General features: G+C 40.2%; 1 protein-coding gene and 1 long non-coding RNA gene across 5 annotated transcripts in view; one reads left to right on the top strand and one right to left on the bottom strand.

Moving 5' to 3' along the window:
• The window catches only part of LOC111575440 (histone demethylase UTY-like), a 31833-nt gene extending 25683 nt beyond the window's left edge, over positions 1-6150 (top strand). For 2 of the 4 annotated variants that reach the window (XM_023280572.3, XM_023280570.3), the window contains 8 exons: positions 433-507; positions 641-789; positions 889-1003; positions 1085-1272; positions 2668-2809; positions 2955-3081; positions 4228-4398; positions 4852-6150. In XM_023280572.3, the coding sequence (XP_023136340.2) occupies positions 433-507; positions 641-789; positions 889-1003; positions 1085-1272; positions 2668-2809; positions 2955-3081; positions 4228-4398; positions 4852-4881 (997 nt within the window). In that variant the 3' untranslated portion in view covers positions 4882-6150. Of the gene's footprint in view, positions 1-432; positions 508-640; positions 790-888; positions 1004-1084; positions 1273-2667; positions 2810-2954; positions 3082-4227 lie in introns of all 4 variants that reach the window. The other 2 variants (XM_023280569.3, XM_023280571.3) reach the window with 1 other exon arrangement.
• Positions 6067-17551, bottom strand: LOC129348253 (uncharacterized). The gene is made up of 2 exons (XR_008600727.1): positions 17148-17551; positions 6067-8435 (listed from the first exon to the last, which is right to left on the bottom strand). It is a non-coding gene; the product is annotated as an uncharacterized LOC129348253 (long non-coding RNA).
• Between the last annotated feature and the right edge of the window lie 8080 nt (positions 17552-25631).

Raw genomic sequence — 25631 nt, 5'->3', positions numbered from 1 at the left:
AAATATTGTTTCCTTGTCTGAAAAAAATCCAAAAATTCCCCAAATTTCTGAAAATTTGCAAATCCTTCAGGTAGAAACTTCTAACAATTCCTTAAAAGTTGCCCTTAAAAGTTTTATTTTTAAAAAATCCCCCAAATTTGGCAAGAAAATTCTTGTAAATATTTTCAAAAAATGAGTCCAGCCAAATTCACAGGATTTTGGTTGATTTTTTTTTTCTGAATATTCTTAGGAAACATTTTTAACATTTCTTTTTTTCCACCAAAAAATGTTAAAAGATTTCCCAAAAATGTTGAAAATGTGGACATCAGAAGTTTCACTGTGACAATATATTTTTTTCCGCATTTTCAAACTTTAAAACGGGTCAATTTTGACCTGCAGGACGACACAAGGGTTAATTTAATTACTGATCTTTTTTTTTCTTTGTGTCTTAAGTGCTGCACGCAAACGAAGAGGGCCCTTGAAACACATCAAGTTTGGAACCAACATTGACGTGTCGGACGAAAGAAAGTGAGTATAGATTTCACTTCACCATCTGCCACATCTTGAGGTTAACACTTTTTTTTTTTTCTCTCTAAGATGCATGACACATTCCATATTCACTCTCATCATGCCCACTCGTCTCTCGTACGTTCTCCACCAGGTGGAAACAGCAACTCCAGGAGCTGAGCAAACTCCCGGCCTTTGCTCGAGTCGTGTCGGCCGGCAACCTGCTGAGCCACGTGGGTCACACCATCCTGGGCATGAACACGGTCCAGCTGTACATGAAGGTGCCTGGGAGCAGGATACCAGGTCTGGAACATGTTATTACTCCACTATGTTAGCAGTGTGCCTGTATTGGTGTAGTGTAGAATTGTTGAGTAAAGTTTTTCCATTTGTTTGTCGCTCCAGGTCACCAGGAACACAACAACTTCTGTGCCGTCAACATCAACATCGGACCAGGAGACTGTGAATGGTTTGCTGTGCCGGAGCCCTACTGGGGAGTGATGAGCAACTTCTGTGAAAAGTAAGACGGACCGGACAGGATTATTTCCCTCCCCCTCTCGCCATCGCATACATCTGAACTCCTTCCCTTCCTCCCCTCCAGGAACAACATCAACTTCCTGATGGGCTCGTGGTGGCCCAACCTGGAGGACCTTTACGAGGCCGACGTGCCCGTCTACCGGTTCATCCAGCGGCCGGGCGACTTGGTGTGGCTCAACACGGGCACCGTCCACTGGGTGCAGGCTATTGGCTGGTGCAACAACATCGCCTGGAACGTAGGACCTCTCACCGGTACGTCTGGGATTACAAGAAACGGCAACTCCACACACATCGGACACAGTCTTATGTTTTTCTACATCCTCGTGCTTTTTTTCCTTTTTCCGTATTGTCATACATGTACGACAATAAACTACATTTACCTGCCAAAAACTACCCAAATTTGATAAGCATGTTGAATAAGAATTATGTCTGAAATGCTCATGACCTTATCATAACATCTGAAATGTCTTCCCAGCAGATCATTGCCCTTTTTAACTGATTACAGGTGAAATTTTCTCTCTAGATGCGCATCAGACGTGTTTTCAGTCATCTGTATGCCTGAATTCACTCCATACTAATTAAGTGCACCTGTTTATCCACATGATGGCTTTTACTACACTTGCATCTTTTCTAATACTGTCAAAGGACTCACAGTTGTTGGTCTACAGCAGGGATGTTAAATTTATCTTAGTTCAGGGCAACATTCAGCCCAGTTTGATCCCAAGTGGGCTGGACCAGTAAAATCCCAATAACAACCCATAAATAACCACAACTCCAAATTTTTCCTTTGTTTTAGTACAAAAAAAGTACACATTTAAGGAATTGTCTTCACAAAACATTTTGAACATCCTGAAATTTCTGAAGAAAAATAATAAGTTCAATTTCAACAACACTATGCTTCAGTTTATCATTTACACATTACAGCTGATCAGATCACAGTGGATCTACAAAGAAACAACATTTAGTCACAGGTATCTGGAACTGAAACGTATAGTATTTTACTAAATGATCAAAATGACAAAAGTCAGACAAAAAAACAGGACAAAATATTGCAAAAATGAGACACAACATGACAAAAGCGAGACACAAAATCAAAAAATGAGATAAATGACACAAAACAAAAAAATTGACAAAAAAGTTACAATGGGGCAAAAAAATGGACAAACAAGACAAAAAATTACGTAAATGACACAAAACAATGTAAAAAGTGAAATACAAAATTACAAAGAAGACAAAAAACACAAGCGAGACAAAAAAACACAAAATGACAAGAACATGAGACAAATGACAAAAGTCGGACAAAAAGACAAAAAAACAACAAAAACGAGAAATTATTACAAAAATGAGACACAATTACAAAAGACCAATCTAGTATTTTACTTTATGATGAAAACAACTTGTTTTGGTCTAGGAATTATTTTAAATTTGTAGTTTTACAATTTATAATCTGCAGTTAATGTCTTCTCTGTAATGTTTATATTACATTACGGGCCGGATTGAACCCTCTGCAGGGCTGGTTTTGGCCCACGGGCCACATGTTTGACACCCCTGCTCTACAGTATAAACTACACCTGGTCCTTTATGAGCATGGACAATATTGCACAAAATGTTACATCTTAAACTGCTTTTTTAATTTATTTTTTTTAGCCCACCAGTACAAGCTGGCTGTGGAGCGATACGAGTGGAATAAGCTCCAGAGTGTCAAGTCCATGGTTCCCATGGTGCACCTCTCCTGGAACATGGCACGCAACATCAAAGTGTCCGACCACAAGCTGTTTGAGATGATCAAGTGAGTCACAGGATCCCTCGCTTTAAGCTCCGAGCAGATTGTTTGTATTATATGTTTGGCTCTGCAGCCTTCTTGCATAAACTGGAGTTTTTTAATTTTTGATTTTTTTTCATTCTGGCACTTAACGGGCGTATTCTGATCACAGGTACTGCTTGCTGCGGACGTTGAAGCAGTGCCAGTGGGTGAAGGAAGCCTTGGCGTCGGCCGGCAAGGAAACGGTGCTGAGGCCGAGGACCAGGGACGAGCCGGCCCACTACTGCACCATCTGCGAGGTCAGTGAGCTCACCGGGAACATTTCAGCATCAGGGGTGTGAATTTTAACAGGATTTCACATTTCTAGCTCTGCAGCTCACACTTATTTTCAAGTGGAAAATAATTGTCTTGGCTCGTGTTCTTGCTCACATCCCGATTATTCCTCTACGCCATGCATGCTGGATTAGAACCAAACGTATTTGTCCCTTGATTGTGTTTCTGCTGTAATTGGCAACTCAGGATTCACAAAGAATAAAAGTGATGTTGCATTTCAGTACCGGTGTCTGTATAGTGTTGGTTAAATGTCGATGATGAGACATTTAACCCTCCTGTTGTCCTCATTTACAGGCACCAAAAAATATTGTTTCCTTGTCTGAAAAAATAATCAAAAAATTCAGCAACAAAATTTCTGAAAATTTGCAAAACCTTCATGAAGAAAATTCCAATAATTCCTTCAAAATTTCCCATAAAGTTTTATTTTTAAAAAAATAATAATCCCCCAAATTTGGCAAGAAAATTTTTGTAAATATTTTCAAAAAATGAGTAAAAATCATCCAAAAAAATCCTAAAAATATCTTAAGTGATTACACATATATCAGTGAAACTTCTAATATTCTCTTTAAGAACATTCACATAAAAATCAACCAAAATCCAGCGAAATTCATTTTTAACATTTATTTTTTTCCACCAAAAAATGTTCAAAGATTTCCCAAAAATGTTGAAAATGTGGACATCAGAAGTTTCACTGTGAAAATATATATATTCTTTCCACATTTTAAAACTTTAAAACGGGCCAATTTTGACCCGCAGGACGACACGAGGGTTAAACTGTTTCATCCCACAGTTGAGAGCTTTGACATTAATCAAGCATCTGAGGATGGAAACCATATATTTCATCATGCAATTTTGTACTCTCCGTGTATTCTGTTGATTTTGGACAGCATCGAGGCACTTGAAATAAAGGCCGACTCAGTTTTTGTTTGAGTTAATTAAGGGGTCTGCTAATGGTTTTATCTGAATCCAGAGTTTTCCGCTGTGAGTAGAAAGGTGTCCACATCCCATTAAACGTCTGCTCTCAGTTTGTTTTTTTGCCTGTGGATCAGCTCCAGGATTTGGTCTCTGTGTGACAGAAACCTCGTGTGTGTTTGTGTTTGTGCGCTGTGCAGGTGGAGGTGTTCAACCTGCTTTTCGTGCGCCGGGAGCTGCTGTCCAAGAAGCAGTACGTGGTCCACTGCCAGGACTGCGCCCGGAAAGGCAGCGCCACGCTGGACGACTTTGTGGTGCTGGAGCAGCACAGGATGGACGACCTGATGCAGGTCTACGACCAGTTCACATTAGTAAGTCATCGGAGCAAGGGAGGGGACGGACCTAAAGCACTGGTTTCTTGTGTGAACTGAAAAAAAATGAGCACGTGATAGGACTGTTTTTTTTCCCACATATATTGTGGAATTAATTGATGTGCTACTTGTGCTGATGGCAACCAAATAAAACCCAGTGATCAAGTGACTTTTTTTTTTATGTTTGGACTTAATAACAGCAGGTTTTCTAGGGCTGCCTTCCCATTTAGAATTGCACGTCTTACAGAAAGTGGTTTTGACAAATTAGTGCAAAGCTAGATATTTAAATTCGACACTTTATTTCATATAATGCCAACAGAGAAATGTGACTTTTAGGTAAACCCGTACAGCTGTTCTATGTATGTATTAACAATGAGGGAAATTACTCCAGAGGCCTCACGTTGATGAACTGAATGGCCTCGCTGACTCTCTTGTCTCAACTTTCCTCCTCAGGCCCCTCCTCTTCATTCATCTTCATCTTGACATTAGGTGACTCCTCTTACCTTCTTCTGCTGTGGAGCCGTGAAAACGCCCATTTACAGGAACTTGTATTAAGATTTTAAAAAAGGAAAAAAAAGAAAAAAAAGTACAAACATTCTACATACACGGAGCATTTCTGATATTCAGGAAAGCCAAGGCCGTCTCTCTCCCCCTCCTCAATCCGCCCCCTACACCCCACTCTCACCACCGCCCCCTCCCATATGGCTGGTCTCCATAGTGACGGCTGGAGGCTGAGGCGGCCAGTGTGTCTGTCTATGCAACCTGTTTGAAGCGCCGGGGCTCGGGCCTCTTCCAGAAGGGGGCGCCAACCTAGCTCGATAACAGGACTCGTTTTCTCTCTTTTCCCTTCCTCCCCCTCCCAGCCCCCTCTAGAGACAATGGTTCAGCCCTGTTTTAATGGAGGATTCAATCAAATACGGTTGGGAACGGGGGGGAATGAGGGGGAGGAGTGGGATTCTTAATGCGTGATTAAAAATGTTTTGTAGATACTTGTTAACTGTCACAACTGGCAACACCACCCGTAAAAAGACTACTGACTTGACTACCCTTCTTCTTCCCTCTCTGTCCCTTTTTTTTCTCGTTTTCTATTCTGGTAACAGGATGAAATGTTGGCTTTGATTTCTAGAACTTTACCCCAATTTTCTTCGGTTCTTTCCTTCTTAAGGAGCACTAGCCTAACTGGTCTTTTTTGTATGGTAGATAGTAATTTTAAGACTCTTTGGACAGCAAAATCTCCAAAAAAATTTGTAATGTGAAGAATTTAGATGATTTTTTTCTTTCCTCCTTTTTTTTTTTTTTTTTTACAGCTTTTATGTTTTATCTTTGTCTTGTTCTTTTCAAAAGTGTTTCTGTTTCTTAGGTAAAAAAATATATATATATTAAAAAATTGGAAAAAAAAAAAACATACTAGCCAAGTCACAAAGAAAATGGGTTGCACATAGACTTATGGAATTAAGTTTAATTTGTGATTTTTTTTGTTTCGTTATGTTTCTAATCTTGATGTAAATTTACACTATTTATAAATACATATTTATTGCTTGAAAATATTTGTTGATGGAATGCTGTTATTTTTTCCAGAGTACCTGCCATTAAATTTGAAGGAGTTTTGTCATTTTAACACGACTCCTCTTACATTTTCTATATATAAATAAAATTGCTTAGCAAGCATTGTACAGAAACGGACATTTAAAATTGTTTTATTGTTTGAAGAATGTTTTATGATGAGTCAATAAACACAAAGTTGTCAAATTATCCATGCTGTTTCATACACGTATGTTGACATTTCACAAAAATTGAGAAAACGCTGACGTGTCTCGAGTACAGGCCTGAAACCCAGCAGACAATGTAGCTGTAGACTGACACACACAGAATCCTACACTGTATGCCAGGTCCAGAACTCACCGCGCTCCTCAGTACATCAATTTCATTTTAATTTTAAGAAACACATTCTCGCTGTCCTCTGAAGCACCCGTGCACCCTCGGATTAACTCCACGGGGGGCTTTTTCTCCTCGCAGTGGGTGAGCATTTGAGACATTTCTTAGAAAACTTAAAAGCAGAAAAGATCACAAAGAGAGGGTGTGAGCTACACAGAGAAAACACCAGTAGGAAATAATACGCTAATCCCATCAGAAACCCGTCTGAAAGGATCCTCAAAGTACATCAGCGGAGCAGTTGCACATATGATAAGCGTACAGTGAGGATTCCTGAATAACACGGCCGCCAGCAGAGACCCAGTAGCCAGATGTAGCTGCTGCCAGCCCCACAGGATCTACACTGACTACTGAGCAACCGCTGGGCGCCCCGTGGCTCCGCTGCCTCCGTCGGAGCCAAAATGGTGGCCCAGCCAAGACAGGAAAATGATGAGGAGGAAAACAACTTCATGCTGAGGCCACTGCTGATACAATACAGGTGAGGACGTGGGGTACAGCTTGTAATGAAACAAGAAAACATGCTTTTTGGCAGGCAGTTTTTTCCTAATTACAAAATGTCTTCACAAAATCAAAAAATCATGCAATTGAGCCATAGTTTGAACTCAAAAGATGCCTTTTTCCCACACGCACCTACACCCTTCTAATTTCTTCTGTAGGAAACGAGTGAAAAGGTTGTTTTGCTGGCGTCACTTTTCCATCTGAGATATTTTTTGCGGTGTACCGGCTCTGCAGGGCTTATTAAACCTTTTTCTCACTTCCTGCAGCATCACAGGTGAGGATGTATTGTTTGATGTTCGTCTAGCGGTGGAAAACACCTTCGTCTGTGTTTCTATGTGACTTTCTCACGATATTGCCTCTCAAAGCGTAAATAAGCAACTAAAATTACAGCTCAAACTGCCAAAAACCTCTAAAACTACTTTAAAGAGGGGTGACAAGTAAATATTATCAACAAAACGCACTATACGTCCTGTTGTTCCCATAAAATGACGCTAGCTGAAATGCTAACATGCTAAATACACTAAAAGCTAACTGTTAAAGGAAGGTATGAGTTATTTTTAGCCATGGTAGCACAGAAATGTGTATTACCCAGAGGATAAGTCTTACTAGCAAGTCATTTCATCGAGCAACACCTGCTAAACTACGGATATTTACATTAGGTGTTCACATTACCGTCTAATTAGCACACTTTGATATGCTAACAGGCTGACGTGACATGTTTGCTAAGGCAGTGGGAGTTCATTTTTCACTGGCTTGGAAGTACGTATGTTCTCATTTTATTCATGTAAAGGTTGTCTTTGTAATTTCATAATGTGTAGGGAAAAGGTTAGTACTCTGTGGCCTCATTTTTTCATTATGCCTTTACATTTCTTGAGCTTCCTGCTTGTTAGCCTGCTAAAAGATTAGCTTCTAAATGCCGACAGTAACATCCCTGTTTGAAGGCTGCATAATGCTAACGTTAGCATTGAGCTGACAGTGTTGCTGTGTCGAAAAACAGCTTTATGTAGCTGCTAGCATGGCTCCGTTGATCTAAAAACCAGGGATGAGAATTTTCCGCGGAATTCCGAGTTTTTTTCCGCCGAAAGTATAGTTTTTGTGAATCGTGTAAATCCGTTGAGAAAATTGTAGGGGGGTAGGCAAGCGGCCGGCCGACGCGTCGCGAGCCGAGGCTTGTGATGACCATCCCGCCGCCGACATCTTTCGGCAACGCGCATTGCAAAATCAGATACAGCTGTGAGAACGGAAATCGGCATTGCTATCTGTAAACATCTCTCGCTGTTTATGTTAATGACAACATCCGCCTATTTTCGGGGGGGGGCTTCGGGGCTTCGGCAGACATTTTCAGAGTTTTTTTCCATTTGTCATTCTCATCCCTGAAAAACAATGTTTGAACCTTGTAAAGAACATTTACATTGAGGTGCATGTGGGAAAGAAGCTAAATTTCCTCCAACATCTCATTTTTACAGTCATTCTACTTCAAAACAAGATGGCTGGCTGAGCCTGGATGGCAGCGTCCGTGTTGCCGGCCACAGATGGACGCTGCTGTTGGACTTTTTCCATCGTCTTTCCTGGAGAGGACTTGTCCTGTTCGACGTCTGACAGAGGTCCTGTAAAAGAAAGATGTCACATGGGTATTTTATAATATTAGTGGACGAAAAGGACAGCAGAATCCTACATTTTGCCTTCAAACAAGCAGCAACAGTCAATTTATTTAGTAATTAGAAATAGTGTGGATGAGTACTGTACTTCTGTATTTATTTTTTTTATTTTTTCTGCTGTTGTACTTCACTTATCTGCAGCATTTCGCCTCTCCGCCCACTTTTTCTTGGGCGGAGGCGTGCAGGAACAAAGTGTGGGCTGAGAAATCGTGATTCTAGGAAACAAGATGCCAGTTTTTATGTGAATGTCAGTTAAGAAGACGAAGACTTCCTGCTGGCTGTCTGAAACGACAAAGGCAGGAAACTTGAGTTGTTGGTTTTTTTTGCGATACAGTGACAGGGGCGTGGGGAGGGGTGCGAGTGGCAGAATGGATGTGCAATTATGTGCAAATTTTTTCTCTTTTTACTCCATTTGTCATCCCTTTTTGCTCAGCATGCAGTAGGGTTAAGTGCTGGCCGCCAGGCAAGGTGTTCAATGGGATCAAGGCCCAAAAAAGTTGGAATAACTCTCCCTATATATATATATATATATATATATATATATATATATATATATATATATATATATATATATACACACACACACACACACACATATTCCACCTATATGGACTGTGAAATCTGGCAGTGCTCCAGCAGAGTGGTATGTGAACTCCATTTGGCCCGGACCACCAACCCTTCCTCCCCCCAACCCGTCGTCCTCAAATCCCGACCACCTAACAATGTCTCCCTGTGTCGCAGTGGGGAGGAAAAAAAAAGAGAGGAGAGAAAGCACAAGAGAGAAGGAGTTAAACCGGCAGAGTGATCAATGCCCTCCAACCCTTTCTCCCCCTTCCTCATCCCTCTTTTTTCCTTCCTCCATCCCTGCTCTGGCGTTTCCGCCTTTCTGAGAAGCAGACAGGTGGCCATGACTGCTAATTTTAACCGGGCCGATTGTCTGGCTGCGTTTCCCACAGCTATGTATAGATGCCTGCCATAAACCAAGTAGGTCAGTGTGTGAAACTCGCACTTACACGTCTACAAATGCTCACGGTTGCGTTTCCGTGCCTTCAGAAGACATTTCATCGACTTAGAGACCTTACCTAACCTTAAAACTTCACCTTAACCCTCCGGTTGTCCTCATTTACAGGCACCAAAAAATATTGTTTCCTTGTCTGACAAAAAATCCCAAAATACAGCAACAAAATAACCCCAAATTTCAGAAAATTTGCAAAACCTTCAGGAAAAAAATTACAATAATTCCTTAAAAGTTTTATTTTTTTAAACAATCCCCCAAATTTGGCAAGAAAATTCTTGTAAATATTTTCAAAAAAATGAGTAAAAGTTTCCCAAAAAAATCCTAAAAATATCTAAAGGGATTACATGTATATCAGTAAAACTTCTAATATTTTCTTTAAGAACCTTCACATAAAAATCAACCAAAATCCAGATTTTTTTTTGTGAATGTTCTCAAAGAAACATTTTTAACATTTCTTTTTTTTCACCAAAAAATGTTCAAAGATTTCCCAAAAATGTTGAAAATGTGGACATCAGAAGTTTCACTGTGATTTTGGTTTTTTTTTGCCACATTTTCAAACTTTAAAACGGGTCAATTTTGACCCACAGGACGACACGAGGGTTAAAATTTAGTGGCTTATGGGGACTTCCTGTTCTGTCCCCTTAATGTGACTTTGAACACACATTTAGGTCCCTGAAACATGAGTAATATACACACACACACACACACACACACACACACACACACACACACACACACACACACACACTGGGTCCTGACCTCTAAAAAGGTCCAACATGTCCATTCATCCACTCCCACCTCAGTCGCGAATGATCCAGCCGGATTGGCTGCCGCTCTCAGCCAATCACAGAGCTCCCTGCTACCCATTCATAAAACCCAGGGTCATTGAGGATACTGTGGTATTAAGGCATGCGCAAAGAGGAGGGGTGTAGGCCCACTTTTTTTTTTTTTTTTTTTAAATCTCCAGCCACATTTCAACCACATTTTGATGTTGCAAAATTAACGTCGCTCGAATATGATTTAAAGGAAGACAAGAAACTGAAGCTTTTATGGGGTTTATTGAGGATGTTTCTGCACATTAGTGGTGTAATCTGATCTGAATCTGCAATTTGCCTGGAGATGCTAAATCTCTCTCCCACATTTGTTTAAATCTGAGTCAAAATTCAGTTTCAGTCCTGCCGCCTTCAGACGGAGACATCACATTCCTGTGTGTTTAATAAGTAATGAACCGAGGGCCACTCAGACTGCCATAATCTCCCCTCCTTCTTCTTCTTTTTTTCGTTTTCTCGGGCTATAGCTCTTTCAACCCCTCCATCCTGCTCTCAGGTTTTACTCAAAGGCACTCCATTCTTGTTTCTTCCCCCTGTAATTACCACCCCTGCTGGTTTTCTGACCGGTTTCAATGTTACCCTCCCGCCCCCCATGCCTTCTGCCCCTCGTGAGTTACACGTTTATATATAGAAATGTGCGACTGTGTCAAAATGATTCACTTATGTGCAGCCTAATGTGTGACATCCAGAGCCCTATATCTGAACGGAGGGGAGGGAGGGACTCATTCATACAGTCTGAATAGACTTTTGATGATTCAATATACTGTAGAACGTCAATCCCTAACAGACTAATCAATAATAATTGGTGGTAATAATGTCTCTTGAAAAAAATATGACATAACTGTGAAAATTACTTTAAAACTTGGCTTCAAATCTTAAATATTCCTGACCAAACAAGCATCAAATGTGCAAAAGTTTAACGCTACACAAAATAAATCTGCCTCGTTGGGACCGGACTGACGAGATTTGACAACAACAACCCGACAACAGTCATTACATCTGAATAGACGTCATATTTTTCACAACTTCCCATGTCGAGGCGGCGAGAAAAAGGCTGGATGGAAACTGAAATGCAGAAACTTGCCAAATAACCAAAACTCTGGATGAAAATTGTGTTATGTGCTAAAAGCCAGAGCTCATAATGAGAGGAAATAGGACTGCAGTGCTATTAAATCTGACTTTAAAACTGATTTTTTTAACCGCTCTGAGAGAAATTGCCTTGTGTTTAATGAGTAAGTGATGCAGAAGTGTTGCTCTAACTCTTTTTTACCTACATTTTCCATCAACAGTTGACTAAAGGCACACTGGATAACTAATAAATACAAAAAAACTCACTGAATTGCATGATAAATTACAGATAATATTAATAAAAGTGGAATTGAAGACAAACTGCCTGTCGAATGATGTGTGGCATGTTTGTGATGGGCTATCCAAGATAACAAAAAAAAAAGAAAAAACCCAAAAAACGAGGTGCTACCCATCGCCATGGAAACGGAGAGTAATTAGCACAGAGTGCTGTTCAGAGAAAAGGAGAGAGGAAGAGGGAGCATGATTTTTTTTGTGTGTGTGGGATGTTGGCCTGCTTTCAAGAGATGAGCAACGAGAGGAGGACGAGGAGGAGATGTTACCGGCGGCCTCCGTGTGTGTGCAGGTTTCAGGTGTTGTTTAAAACACCGGCGCAGACTCTCTTTTTTTTTTTTCTCAATCCCTGCACCGCTGAATTTGATTAAGAAATTAACGGAGGAAAGAGTGGGACAGATTTCCTCACTGCTGCTCTGTTCTGCGCCCCCCCACCTCCTCCCTCCTGAAGCCTCGCTGCATGTTTATACAGAGACTGTGAGTGGAAAGCTGTGTTCAGCTGTTGATCTGGCTCATGCTGCTATAGTCCCCCATGCACTACGGATGTGTCTGTCCATCTGTTGGTCACGTGACGTTAGCTACATTAATGTGATTTCTGACGAAAGCTGCACCAGCATTCGAACAAAGACCGCACAGCAGAAAGTCGTCTTCTTCATTCAGACAAATATTTAAATAAATACATTTAACAATTACATCACTAAAGAAGTTGTGGCATTTTCAGTAAAATGTGTCTTTTGCATAAGTTGGCGAAACCTTTGATGAATAAATGTTAAAAAGTTACCCCAATGTGATCAAATATGGCAAAACTAATAGGAATGATGAATTGAGAATATTTAACCCTCTTGCTGTCTTCATTTACAGGCACCAAAAAATATTGTTTCCTTGTCTGAAAAAAATCGAAAAATTCTGCAACAAAATTCCACAAATTTCTGAAAATTTGCAAAACCTTCAGGAAGAAAATTCCAATAATTCCTTAAAAGTTTCCCTTACAAGTTTTATTTAAAAAAAAAAAAAAATCCCCCAAGTTTGACAAGAAAATTCTTGTAAATACTTTCAAAAAATGAGTAAAAATCTTCCAAAAAAATCCGAAAAATATCTAAAGTGATTACATATATATCAGTAAAACTTGTAATATTTTCTTTAAGAACATTCACAAAAAAATCTACCAAAATCCAGTGAATTTCGCTGGATTTTGGTTGATTTTTTTTGTGAATGTTATTAAGAAACATTTTTAACATTTCTTTTTTTCCACCAAAAAATGTTCAGAGATTTCCCAAAAATGTTAAAAATGTTTCACTATGAATTTTTTTCTGTTTTTTCCCACATTTTCAAACTTTAAAACGGGTCAATTTTGACCCGCAGGACAACACGAGGGTTAAAAAGCCCGTCTGGTTGAGCTTCTATTGAAATTTACAGTTTAGCTGCAAACCCCGCTGATAAACCTTGAGGAAGGACGCCTCTAGTGCTCTAATTGGCCCTCGGCTTATTTGCATCATTCCTTGAAGACGACATGTTTACTTGGATAACCTTCATTTCTGACCCTTTATTTATAAACTTGACTCAGCATGATGTTCCTTTTTCAGATTCATGCTTTTTCACTGTGCACCAGCAGCGAGTCGCCACTGAACTGCACAGTCAAGGTTGACCCCAAGATTGAACTTTTGTTGACATTCATGCCCTCACGAAGCTCCTCTATCAGTGAGCAGCAATTCTAATCCAAAACCGATCTTAAATAAGACAATGCTTAGGAGCATTTCCACCCCGCTACAGTCTCCCCACACTTAAAACACCCACACAGTTGGTGCACAATTTGCCGCTGTTCTTCGAGCGTCAAGCGACTCCTCAATCACTCTCTTCTCCGCTACGGCTAATGGCAGCTGGGAGCCCACGAGCGCGTATATGCTAAGAACAATTATGCAGATGTGTGCTAAAACCACTTTCGCGGCATAATCCAACAATCAGTCCATTATAGTAATTGTCGTTAGTGAGTGGGCGATTATGGCTTCGACAGAGATGCTGAAGAACAGGCAGCGCTCGGCTTGTGTTATGCAAATCTGGCAAGCACCATTTAATATGTCAGATGTAATGTCGCTGTGTTTCTGAAATTTCTGACGTTAACACCGGTGTGGGTGTGTGGGTGTGTGTGTGTGTGTGTGTGTGTGTGTGTGTGTGAGTGTGTGTGTGACCACCTGAAGGTTTACAGGCAGATGTTGATAACGGTAAAAGCAATTTGATAGAACTAATGACGTGGATGGAGTTTTCAAGGGGCTGCGCACAAATTATTAGAGCTGGGTGGGGTCTGAAAAGGAGATTTTTTTTTAATGTCTAATTTAAATGTTTTGTTGATAAATTTACTCTCAGCGTTGACAAAGCATAGCTACGTGCTTTTTTATATCTGCGTCATGAATCATAAAAAGAGGAACAATCGCGTCTTTGTGAGGGGGTTTTTTGTTTTTTACAAGCTAGATTTGTCATAAATATGTCAGAAAATGTGGATTTTTCAGCTAGCAAGGATTGAACATTGTTTTTCAGTTTTTCTAAAATAAAAGTAAGGATGTCTGATATTGGCTTTTTTGCCAATAACTGATATGCCGATATTGTCCAACTCTAAATTTCCCATTCCGGTATCAGCCGATACTGATATATGTGGTAGACTTGTTTACACGCTTCACGATGCAGTTTGATGATGTCATCATTTGCGTGTCGTTAAATGCTGGTGAAATCCAGGCATTATTTTATTGGTTTTCATGATAAGCAAAAAAAACAACCCAAAAAATGATAACGATATATTTTCATTCCAATATTGGGCTGATAATATTAGACATCCCTAATTAAAAGCCAACATTCACCTTATTTTTTTAAGCGGAACTGTTATGCTAACTGCTCTCTGTTACGTTAAAGTTTAAATTTAGCACATTGTCAGGGTAAAAAATAGTACTGTTCGCATATTATGTTTGAAATTAGTTCAATTAAGGAGTGCTGCAATTTTTCCTATGTTAACAGATGCCTGTTTTTTAAAATCCAAATGTATCATTTTGCTCCTCCTTTCGATGCCAGTAATTTTCATACAGTCCCTAAATCATCATCAATCAGAAGAGACTAAAAACCTGCCACTAATGAACCACAGAGATGAAATCATTAACATTAGAAGTTGTGTTTTCAGTGTTCGCTCAGGTTCTGTCTGTTTAATTCTTCTCAGGGATGGCTGGAGTGTTTTTTTGATTAGGATTTGTCGTTTTTCGGCGCTATCCGTGTACCATAGTTGTCAGTGCTGAGGTCATCTGACCACTTTGTCCAGTTGTAATGCATCAGCTGGTCGAGGCGTCATGTGAGGAGCTCCAATAATGTGGTTACCTTAAAGAGGAAGGCGAGGAATGTATCCTAAACTCAACCCCAATCCTCCTCCTCCTCCCTTTCAGTCATGGGTTCTCCGCTGGGTGATCGCATACCAAAAACACAAGAATTTCCCCCTCTCTCCTCTCCAGGCAGGGGCTACCCCCCCCTCCCTCTGTAGTGTTAAGCCAGCCAGAGTTCACTGGGAACTACATGCCTCTTTGCATTCAGAATAAAAGCACCCAGCTTGGGGGAAATGGAGGAAAAATAGCTGCTGTGATGAAAACAGTTTGTCCAGTAGTTTTATGTATGATGATGATGGACTTTTGTTGATACTAAACAATGAAAATAAGGGGAAAAATAAATTATAACGATCGTTTAACTTCTTCAAGTTTGCAAACTGATTGTAGGTGTGACAGTGAGTTGAAAATAAATGAAATAAATAAATGATAAATGTTTAAATTCTGTTTAAAACAGCAACTACAGCACAGCAGTGCTGTTATTCATGGAATACATTAGCTAGTTTGGCAGTTATTTTGCTAATCACTTAAGACTTTGAGTCATTTTTCCAAGCAAAGACACCAAATATTACCAAAGATTTGCCTTTTTTGGATTTCTGTAAAAGTACATATGGATAAATGGCAAAATTACATGAAAAACTAACTGCAGACACCTAGTACCATTATTCGATATTTTAGCTGGAATTGTAAGGTACTTAGTTGTTGAGCAGTTATTTTGATAATCAGTCACGCATTTTGAGTCATTTTTAGAGCAAATATACCAAATATCACTAAGTTCTAGCTTCTCAGCTGAGTTGGTTTACTATTTTTCCTGGATTTCTGTATTGATTGTTGTTGGGTGTTGGACTCTTAATTGGACAAACACCAGTTCTGCAAAGACACCTTGAGTTTTAAGACATCTATTTTTCATTTTTTGGTGTTTCACAGACCAAAAAAGCTTAATCAGTGCAATGACAATATAATCAGAAGGAGCTTTAGTGGCCAACTTTATATGCACATGCAAGGAATTAGGTTTTGAAATTGAACTGAAAGAAGAAATGAATGTTATGTGTTTGTAAAGGAGCATGTTTGAAGGTTTAGTGCAGATTCTGATGATGCAGTTACAGTAATCAAGTGAAAATAGGCAAACAATTTAGATTAAACTGATGCAAATTAAACTAACTTCGACCATAAAGTCCTGTGAACTTGTGTCATACTATCCTTGGATTTAAGGGCGACTTATTCTGAAAACCTTAATCGCATGTGCACGTTTCACTTCGCCACACTTGACGCTGGTGGCAGCGGTTCTGAGAGCGGCTTTGAGAGCGGTTCCCAAACTGCTCCTAATGTGAAAAATACTGAGAAAAACGCCGGGCGCATTCCTGAGACCCAGAGACACCCGTGCCCGACCGTGTGTGTGTGTGTGTGTGTGTGTGTGTGTGTGTGTGTGTGTGTGTGTGTGTGTGTGCGCGCGCGCGCGTGTGCGGCCCATGTGCGCGCCTGTACGTGTGTGCGTACGTGCGCGCAAAACCGTGCGTCTCTGCGGGGGTGGAGAGCTTGGAGACCACACACTTTGCGCATTGCCCCCCCACATACACACACACACACGGGACGAAGCGCCACACTTGGCCCTCAAAGTAACGAAACATTCAAGTTGGGGAAAGAGAAAAACTCAAGTGAATGTCGAGCAGAGCCATAGATGTGGCTTTGGGTTGGAGAAAAAACGACATTTGTTGCGTAAAAATCCCCCTTTTTAACCAAGTGGAGAGGCTGAAATGTGCTCCCCGGAGAAGCCCCGCATGGCCAAAGCAAAGCAAGATGATGAGGTGGCCGAAGTAAGCGTTCACTGACGACACTGGTGTTGAATAAGAATAAAAATACTGAATTGTTTTCACGCTTTTTCTGCGCTATCACACGCCGCGTTGCGCAATCTGCATGGATAGGCTGCGAACGGCGGAGTGGTGCCGACGAACAAGGGAGAGGAGGAAATATTTTTTAAAAAGTCTGTTAAACTTCCCTTTCTCCAACACGGGCAGCAACAACAACGACTAGATCGAGGTTGGGGGAAGTTGTTCTACCCTCCCTGGAGGTAAAAGTGTACGTAGAAACTAGCTCCACTTACCGTGGCTGCGTCTACTGGCCGCATGTCCCCATGAGAGCGCTGTGCGTGTGTGTGCGCAAGACGCATACCGAGACGAGTGGTCGCAAGCGCAGCGCGACACGTCAACGCGCGTTGCCTCCATATCATAAGGGGGCTTCTTCAGCTGCTGCCTGAGCTCAGTGGTGCACAAACTGGGGTCCGGGGACCTCCGAGGGCCCCCCCAAGATTTAAAGAAGAAGAAGAAGAGTGGAGTGCAACAGAGCCACAAGTGGCTGCGGTTTGAAGTGATGTAGGAGAAGAGCTCAGAGGTAATGATGCATAAAATTAGTGTCAGTTCATTAAAGTCAGAATGATCCCTGCATCTAATAGGCTATTAGGGCTTCCAGAGTGAATTCAAGTGATTGCATGGGTCAGCAAGTTTGAAATGCTGCATAATTTCAAATCAATTTTAAAAATTATTAAAAAAAAAAAAAAAAAATCCTCAGTGAAGTAAAGCATTTTAAGCCCCAGGGTAAAATGGCATCACTGGTGCTCATCTGCGGTTGGTGCATATTACTTTTTGCACATGTGCATCCATTGGCTATTTAGCAACAGCTCATCCAATCAGAAATTAGCAGCAGAACTATCTGTTTTCTCTATATGTTATTTCAAAAATACATACACACATCGGTTGATTTTTTTTTTAGACGACTTTTATATAAAATAAAACAGAAAAACTCTGAAAAATTCCAAATCTGGTGGGACTGCAGCTCTATTGTCATCAACATTCAGCGCCTTTGTGAAGAAGAGAAAATGCCCTGAATCATTTGTTCCACCACAGGGCTGAAGACACACTATGAAGTGCATGTTTTGAGTCACTACAGGAATACATACAAGCGGTAATGTGTAATGTGGTGATTTACCAACAGCGTGCCAGCATCACATCAATCACACGCACCTTCACAAAGCTGCATTTTGGGAATAAAACTCTTCTTTACCTTGCAGACTTGAAAATTTGAAAATGCAGACAAGTCGGTGTGATTTTTCCCACCCCTTAAACCTTTTGAAACACACAATCTGAATGAATCCTGCAGCAGCAGAAGCAGCAGCGGTCCGGGGGAAGCGCTGCTGTTTTTAATTGAACACAACGCACACTGAATGGTTTTGTCTGCAGTGGAAAGGAAAGCCTGGAAGATTTGTACTCCTGCTGCTGCACTGTTAAGACAAACGCCTGGCATCTCACTCCTCTCTCTCCCTCTCTTTCTCTCTGCAGTGGCTCAACACCGAAGCATGGGCAGCACGAGACGCAGACAGGCATACAAATGGGCAACCCAGGTGGGGTATGTGGCACATACATTGCATGTACAAACACGAGAAACAACAAGGGGGCTTACCAACAGGCTTCATCCAGGCTGATAAAAACCCCGGGGCAACCCCAGACGGCGTGATCTGCTTCTTTATTTCCCCTATCATCTCTGTCTCCTCACTCACTTTGCCTCTTTCTGTCTGTCTTTCTTCCTCTAAATGTCCCCCCTTTGTTTTCCGTCTATGTCTACATCCTACAGAAGCTCCGCTCCAGCTCCTCTTTCTGCTCTCCACCCGGTCTCCACACTGATCTTTTAAGTCTACCAACCTCTCCACTGATCAATGGACAGCCGGCGAAGCAAGCTCTGCTGCCTCCACCTCCCCCAGCTTTGTGTGTGTGCGTCTGTTTGTGTGTGTGTGTTTCATTGCGAGGAGAGGAGGCTTCCAACCCACACACCACTCTCCAGAGCTCTCAGCCTCCACAGTGCCTCATCAGTTGACCACTCCACACCCCTACGCATCAATTGTCAGCATGTGTGCGCACACCTACACATAAAGGGGGGCAATGAAAAAGCAAAGTCCACATTTCAGTGTCACCTGAAGTAGTTTTTTTGGGGGGGACGGGCGGGAGGAGGAGAGGGGGTACGTCTCAAGAAGGGCCGCAAAGCATCTCCGGCTAAGAGCTCCAAACACCTGTGACTCATCTCGATTCCCACAGAGCAGATCATAATGGAGTTAAATCCATTATATGCATAACTAGGTGGCTTAGCAGGTTAAAAAAAAAAGGCAGCTAAAGGGCATCCGGCAACTTTGGTGAACATCTAATCTTGTTACGATGTTGTCGGCAAAGCAGAACATTACAGAAATGCTCACTTTTGCTCGTTTTTTTAAACAGCCAAGATGGACGAGAATCCTATAATTTTCACTCTTTCGAGGAATTTCTAGAAATCAGAAATAAGCGAAAGAGGCTCGATACTTAGATGAAGAGAATCTGAGCAACCTGCACCGCAACAGGGTTATAAATAGTGATCTGAATTCATCCTGTGCTGGCTGCTGTGCGAGGCGAAGAAGCCATCTGATGAGAATAAATGCAAGTGATTCAGTGGAGTGGTGGCATCACGAGGGGTTAAATCTAATAACAGCCAAGAAATTACTGGTTTGAGGACCCAGACTGCCACCCTTAAAAGCAACGACAAGCAGCCATTCGGAGCTTTAGAATGTTAAAAATGATTTGATTATTTTGTTTTGAACAAATATGCGCGTTTGATTTACATTTCATGCATCTCAGAAGCAAAACCTCTGTAATATTGAGCACTTAGCGGCAAAAATTGCAAAGAAAAGTGAGCTACCTTTAATTCAATTACAGCTATATCTATATTTGTCAGTGCAAAATGGCCAGAGAAAATAATTTGCAATCCCACAGGGCCCCGTAATTATATGGAAGCCACATGCCGCCAATAGCAGCACCTCAAAAAGGAAGCTTTGTTAGGTAACTGGAGTTTATTAGGTGGGTGTCTGTATGAAGACGTGGAACCAAATCAAGTCTCAACAACAAATGTCTTGAACTGCAGCCATGTTTTTTAGCAAATTACCTTCACATATAGATCAAAATTCATAGGAAAAGATTCATAGGGGATTAGCTTTTAATGCAAAAACAAACCACGAGTGACACTGTAGATTAGGCTCCTGCTTCCCTTGTTCAACTTTCTAGGTTTTAACCAGGTTAAGTGTTGATTAGAAACTGAAAAAGTCAATGCACTTTTTTTCTTGTTTCATTCTGGCATTGATCTTGATCCTTCCCTTCCATTAGGATTAGAATCACAACCGGTTTTTCATGGTATTTGAAGCTATGTAAACTCAATGTTTACCTCTCTGTATGGTAGTTTGCCTTGTCAGTGGCAGGGTTTGTCACTGCTGCTTTGGCTTCATTTTCATATTAGGAGTCTAATTTTCTTCAAAACATGGAAACAAGCGCACAAGTTGGCATTTCAGACTCATTTTTTTTTTTGCTTTGAGTGATCAGTAAGCGTGTCATTACTCCGCCAAGGAATGCGACGGAGTTAAAAACAAAAACAAAGATATCCTTAACTATTCACAGCTGCCATCAATTCTGTAGTAGCCTTTACATATACTCTACCGTTCAAAAGTTTGGGGACATCCAGACAATTTCATGTTTTCCATGAAAACTCACACTTTTATCCATGTGCTAACATAACTGCATAAAGGTTTTCTAATCATCAATGAGCCTTTCAACACCATTAGCTAACACAATGTAGCATTAGAACACAGGAGTGATGGTTGCTGGAAATGTTCCTCTGTACCCCTATGGAGATATTCCATTAAAAATGTCCAGCTAGAAAAGTCATTTACCACATTAACAATGTCTAGACTGTGTTTCTGATTCATTTAATGTTATCCGCATTGGAGAAAAAAAAGGCTTTTCTTTCAAAAATAAGGACATTTCTAAGTGACCCCAAACTTTTGAATGGTAGTATCACATTTTCCTCATAAAATCCAAATACATTTGCTATTTTTGTTTCACTTTATTGCTCTGAGAGATCAGTAAACATGTAATTTGAAAGGGGTATTCTTGAACTTGTTGCTCGTAGCGTTACCAACAGTAACCACAGGTGTCGCCAAATCAGCTGGAGAAAATCAGCATTTAAACCTTAATTTACGGTAAGTGCTTGAGATCCATGGATCCATGTTGAGAGGGGAAAAAAATGATGTAACTGGAGAACATGTGCTAAGCAAAAAAAAAAAAAAAAAAAAAAAAAACACCCAAAGATCAGTCTGGACAATATATGAGTTTCTCTTTTTGACATAAATCTGAATTAATTGGAGTTTAGCTGCAGCAACAGAACCTAACATAATTTTAATATAATGAAGCTGTTTATTGGTTTCTATATCAGACATAACACTAACGCCAGTTTTGTTTAATTAGATCAAAGCTGTCCTGTTATGCTAATAAGAATATTTGACCATGACAACAAGAAAGGTGGCAGGTTGACTTGACAGAGTACATTTTGTCTCTGTGCATTAGGCAGGTGAATGCCTGTAAATAAAAGCAAGGACACTGAGAAAAATACATATTCTGCAGGTAGTTGGTGACGCACGAGTGCTTTCTCAAGCTGACAAAAATCCAAGATGCTGAAGATCACAGATTTTTTTAAAAACACAGTGGCTTGTATGCTGTTGGTCTGATGAATTGGACAAATCAAAGACTCTGCACATTTCAGCACACAAAAGAGATAACCCAGCATGTTTACAACACTCACTCTATTATGGAAATGCATTTATATACACACAGTGAGAATGACAATCATGACATACAGCTGAACAGGAAATTACCAGTACATTTCCTATCAGTCTGCTCCAGAAAATGCAACCGAATACCAACAATTTCCACAATTTCTTTGATCACAGCTGGAAGCCAGAAATGACTGGATTGCAGTCATGCTCACAGAAAGCTGATTTTTAATTTCTGCCGTGATTAGGATCACAGTCGGTCTCTCAGAGAGGTGATGTTGGTGCAGATAGTGCGAGGTGCTGAATTAAAATGTCTGCTGTTTGTGCAGTGTGGACACTTGTAATAATATTGGCCTCAGCTCTCCGCCAGTCTGGACCTGGCTGGACCCTGGACCTGCTTCATTAGTAAACCAGCAGACTGTGTTCTGAAAGTCTCAGCGGATGTTTTCCAAGCTTAATATATCTCCTCTTGAAAGCTGAACTTGGGAAAACTTTTACAAAGCAGGGTATGGATAATGCACTGTGGTGTAATTAAATAAGGGCAGGTTGGACGGGATTAGAAAATAAACGTCACACAGAATGACAATTAGCCTCCTCCAATGCAAAATATTCAACTTCCGAATTACATCTGAAGGACTCCAGGATTCTTCTGACTAATTTGATTCCACCCTCTGAGGTGAAACATAGTGTCTTTGGTACAGATTTTATATAACGTAAGGGCCAGAGTGGTTATTATAATACACAGCCACCCACTCATATTCCATTAACTAACCCCAACTGTATCCTATTTTTTTGGCAGTAATGGGATTTGATTTTAGATACAAGTAAAGTGAATTAGAAAGTGAAAGACTGCACTGTAACTGCTTTATTTCCAAACAGAAAGATTTGACACCAGCCAAGATTTTTTTACAACCTTGCAGCCCCAAGGTTTAAAGGACTACTCCAGTAATTTAGTGCTTTTATTCCAGAAAATTAGGAGTTGTAGAAAGATACAGTAGAGTGAAACAGCAGTTAGGGTTAGAAGCGGTAAAAATGTAAATAGTTAAATATCTATAGTATGTGTAGTGTTGGTAGCACCTGAGAAATGTTGGACACATTTTTCAATTTTTTAAAAAATACGTAATTAGGGAAAAGTTTAAAGAAACTGAAGCACACGAGGCAAAAATGTCTGAAAGTTTTTCAGTGAAAGACTGTCTGTAAAAAAATCTGTAAACTCTAAAACTGATTGATGCCATTTATGTAACACTGAATCACCGTAAATAAGTTAATCAGAAGAAAAATACATCAGTATTGTAATTTTTGCATGTATTTCTCAAAAAGAATACCAGTTTTCACAATTTCTACTGACAATGGAAACATGCTGTAATATTTATAACAAGTAACGTAGCGATTTTTGCATTTATTTCATATAAAAAATACAGTTTGTACCCATAAAATGAATGTACATTTGTGTTAATAACAGATATATGCTTTAATACTTATGACAGCCATAACTGCAGCTTTTGTAAAAAAATATATATATATCTTAAATGTTGAATACACACTGTAATTCCAATGTAGAAAATGTTTTACCATAATTTTACGGTAGCATTCTGGCAACCACAGCTGCCGTAATTTTACTGCAAAAATAACCCTTTTTTTCTTTTTTTTTTACAGAGCACACAAAACACATTGAATCCTATTTTTTCAGCATAATGCCGTTTTTCATAAACCCTTCCTGTCTTCTAAATGCTCGCGTCTTTCAAAATGCATTTGAAAATTTTATTTCTCAAGGTTATTTTATTTTGTAACTTTAGAAAACTCCATCCAGAGTTACATGCAATATAGTACAGTTTCTTTTAACAGACTGAATAGTTCTAATCATGAAAAGCAAATGTAAAATTGATGGAAATGATTTGTTAGCTATTAATAAAAGTAGATCTGGGAACATTTCTCAAAGCAAAACCACAAAACCTACAGAGCTGAAGGAAGACACAAGTGTGTATTTATGTTATATTTCAATTTAGCAACCTCATTAACATTTAGAAATGTCTCTTTGTTGTTTATAATAGCACAAAAAGCTCACCCTGCGTGCTTCTACTGTTTTCCGTCCAGTTCATTTGAACCATGCTGACACACGCTCATTCATGCATCTTCGTGTTTGCAGCCACGAAGATGCACATAAACAGATTTTCCTGAACATAACCTCGGCAGGGATATGATCCGCTATTCTGTGTGCATGTAAAAGCTCTCATTTAGTCATGGTGTAGGAGAGGTGGTTCTGTAAACTGCCTGTCTGAGCCCCGAGTCATTTACATAGGTAATGGTAGGGGTAGTGCTCAAAAAATGTGTGGGGGTGGAAAATATACAATCCTTCACCAGCATACAACAACAGCCAGGAAGAGAGGGGGGGGAAAGAAAGACAGAGAGGCAGAAAGGGAGATGTAGGTGTCAGGCTCCTGAAGCACTCTGAAATGATGGGTAATTACATTTCAAATTACCGATGGGAACAAGAGCGAACTCCCTGACTTTGGTGTGCAGGGAAATGCATTAAGAGTGCTGAAATCAGTGAGCAATAGGTAATTTCTAGAATTCCTGTGTTTAGGCAGTGCTGATTTGCATAGCTGAAAATACCAGCTTAAAGGGCCACTCCACTGAACAACAAATCAGATTTTTTTTTTTTTTTGCATGGCATTACTTCCCCAAACTGTCCACGGTATTTCATGTGGAGTTATTTTGAGAATCAGCAGAATATCTCCAAAGAGTTTCACGTGAAAACCCAAGAGAGAAATATATCACAAGTGGGACTGTAGAGTTGGTTTACTGTTATTGGGAAGAGGGAAAGACACCATGTGGAGATTTCTAACATCCTACAATTGGAATTTGTCACACTGACAAACTACTCCAAGATGTTTTTTAGTGCTTTATAACCGACTACTGTCAACCAAGGCGCAATGAAAAAGTTGCGATAAAAACTTGTCATCCCCATCGAAGCAGCATCTTTATGCAGCACTCCTGAATCTATAACCGTCAAAAAGGCAACTCTTTAAAATGAATTTAATTTTGGAGAAGATAAAGAAGTCTCAGGGAGCAAAATCTGTCAGATAGGCAGTCAAATAGAGAATCTAAAAAAATTTGATTTCTGTATCGTTGCGAGATAGCAGCACGGCGTCACTGTAACTATGACAACCAGTGAACACGACATCAGCTGCCTGCTGACGATCACATGATTTCAATCCTACTACAAATCCACCACTGCGGACTTATTGGGACTTATTTGTCAGACATACAAGGAACACTTGAGTCCCATAAATCCCTGCCACCCGCTATATATTTAAGTCACACAATTGGGTATCCGTACATAACGTACACATGCATAACACACACCTGTGCTCAGTGCAACGTCATTTTGTTTGCGGGTAAATCTATATTAAATGTTGCTGTGATTTCTGCCACAATTTTTGCATGATTTCAGCTATCAGAAATGATACAACGACTGAGCAGCCTTGGCGAAGTACTGCGCTCTCTGGGTGCAACTCCTTCTGAGTGGAACACAAATATTCATTGTACAGTTTGTGTGAACCCACTGAGTAGATGGTGAGATAGTTGACTTGATAAGTAAAAGATGTAACCTGATAATGTCAGGGGATTCATCCTCAGGAGATCGTGATAATCAATGCAATATCTTGGCAATCCATTCAATAGCTGTTGAGATATTTCAGTCAGGCCTGTAATGTCTTCAGTCTGTAAAGAGACTGACTTCATTGGTTTAAAGGATCACATGATAAACTGCTGTGAGATCACTTAATATTTCTGTTGAAGGTGCGTCAAAGGAGTGTGCAGGCTTCAATATACAGCAATTATGTCAATCAGAAAATATTATGAGCAATTATATAAATAATACTCAGCTATTATGGGATTATTATTTAGTGGTTTCGTACAGCTGAGACGTGTTTATAGCTGAAATTAAAGCAATCAATGAGGCGCTCCACC

Source organism: Amphiprion ocellaris, chromosome 24, assembly GCF_022539595.1.
Source record: "Amphiprion ocellaris isolate individual 3 ecotype Okinawa chromosome 24, ASM2253959v1, whole genome shotgun sequence".
In the NCBI taxonomy this organism is placed as follows: domain Eukaryota; kingdom Metazoa; phylum Chordata; class Actinopteri; family Pomacentridae; genus Amphiprion; species Amphiprion ocellaris.
The sequence above is the reverse complement of the archived record's forward strand: the minus strand, read 5'-3'. Positions and strand labels throughout refer to the sequence as shown.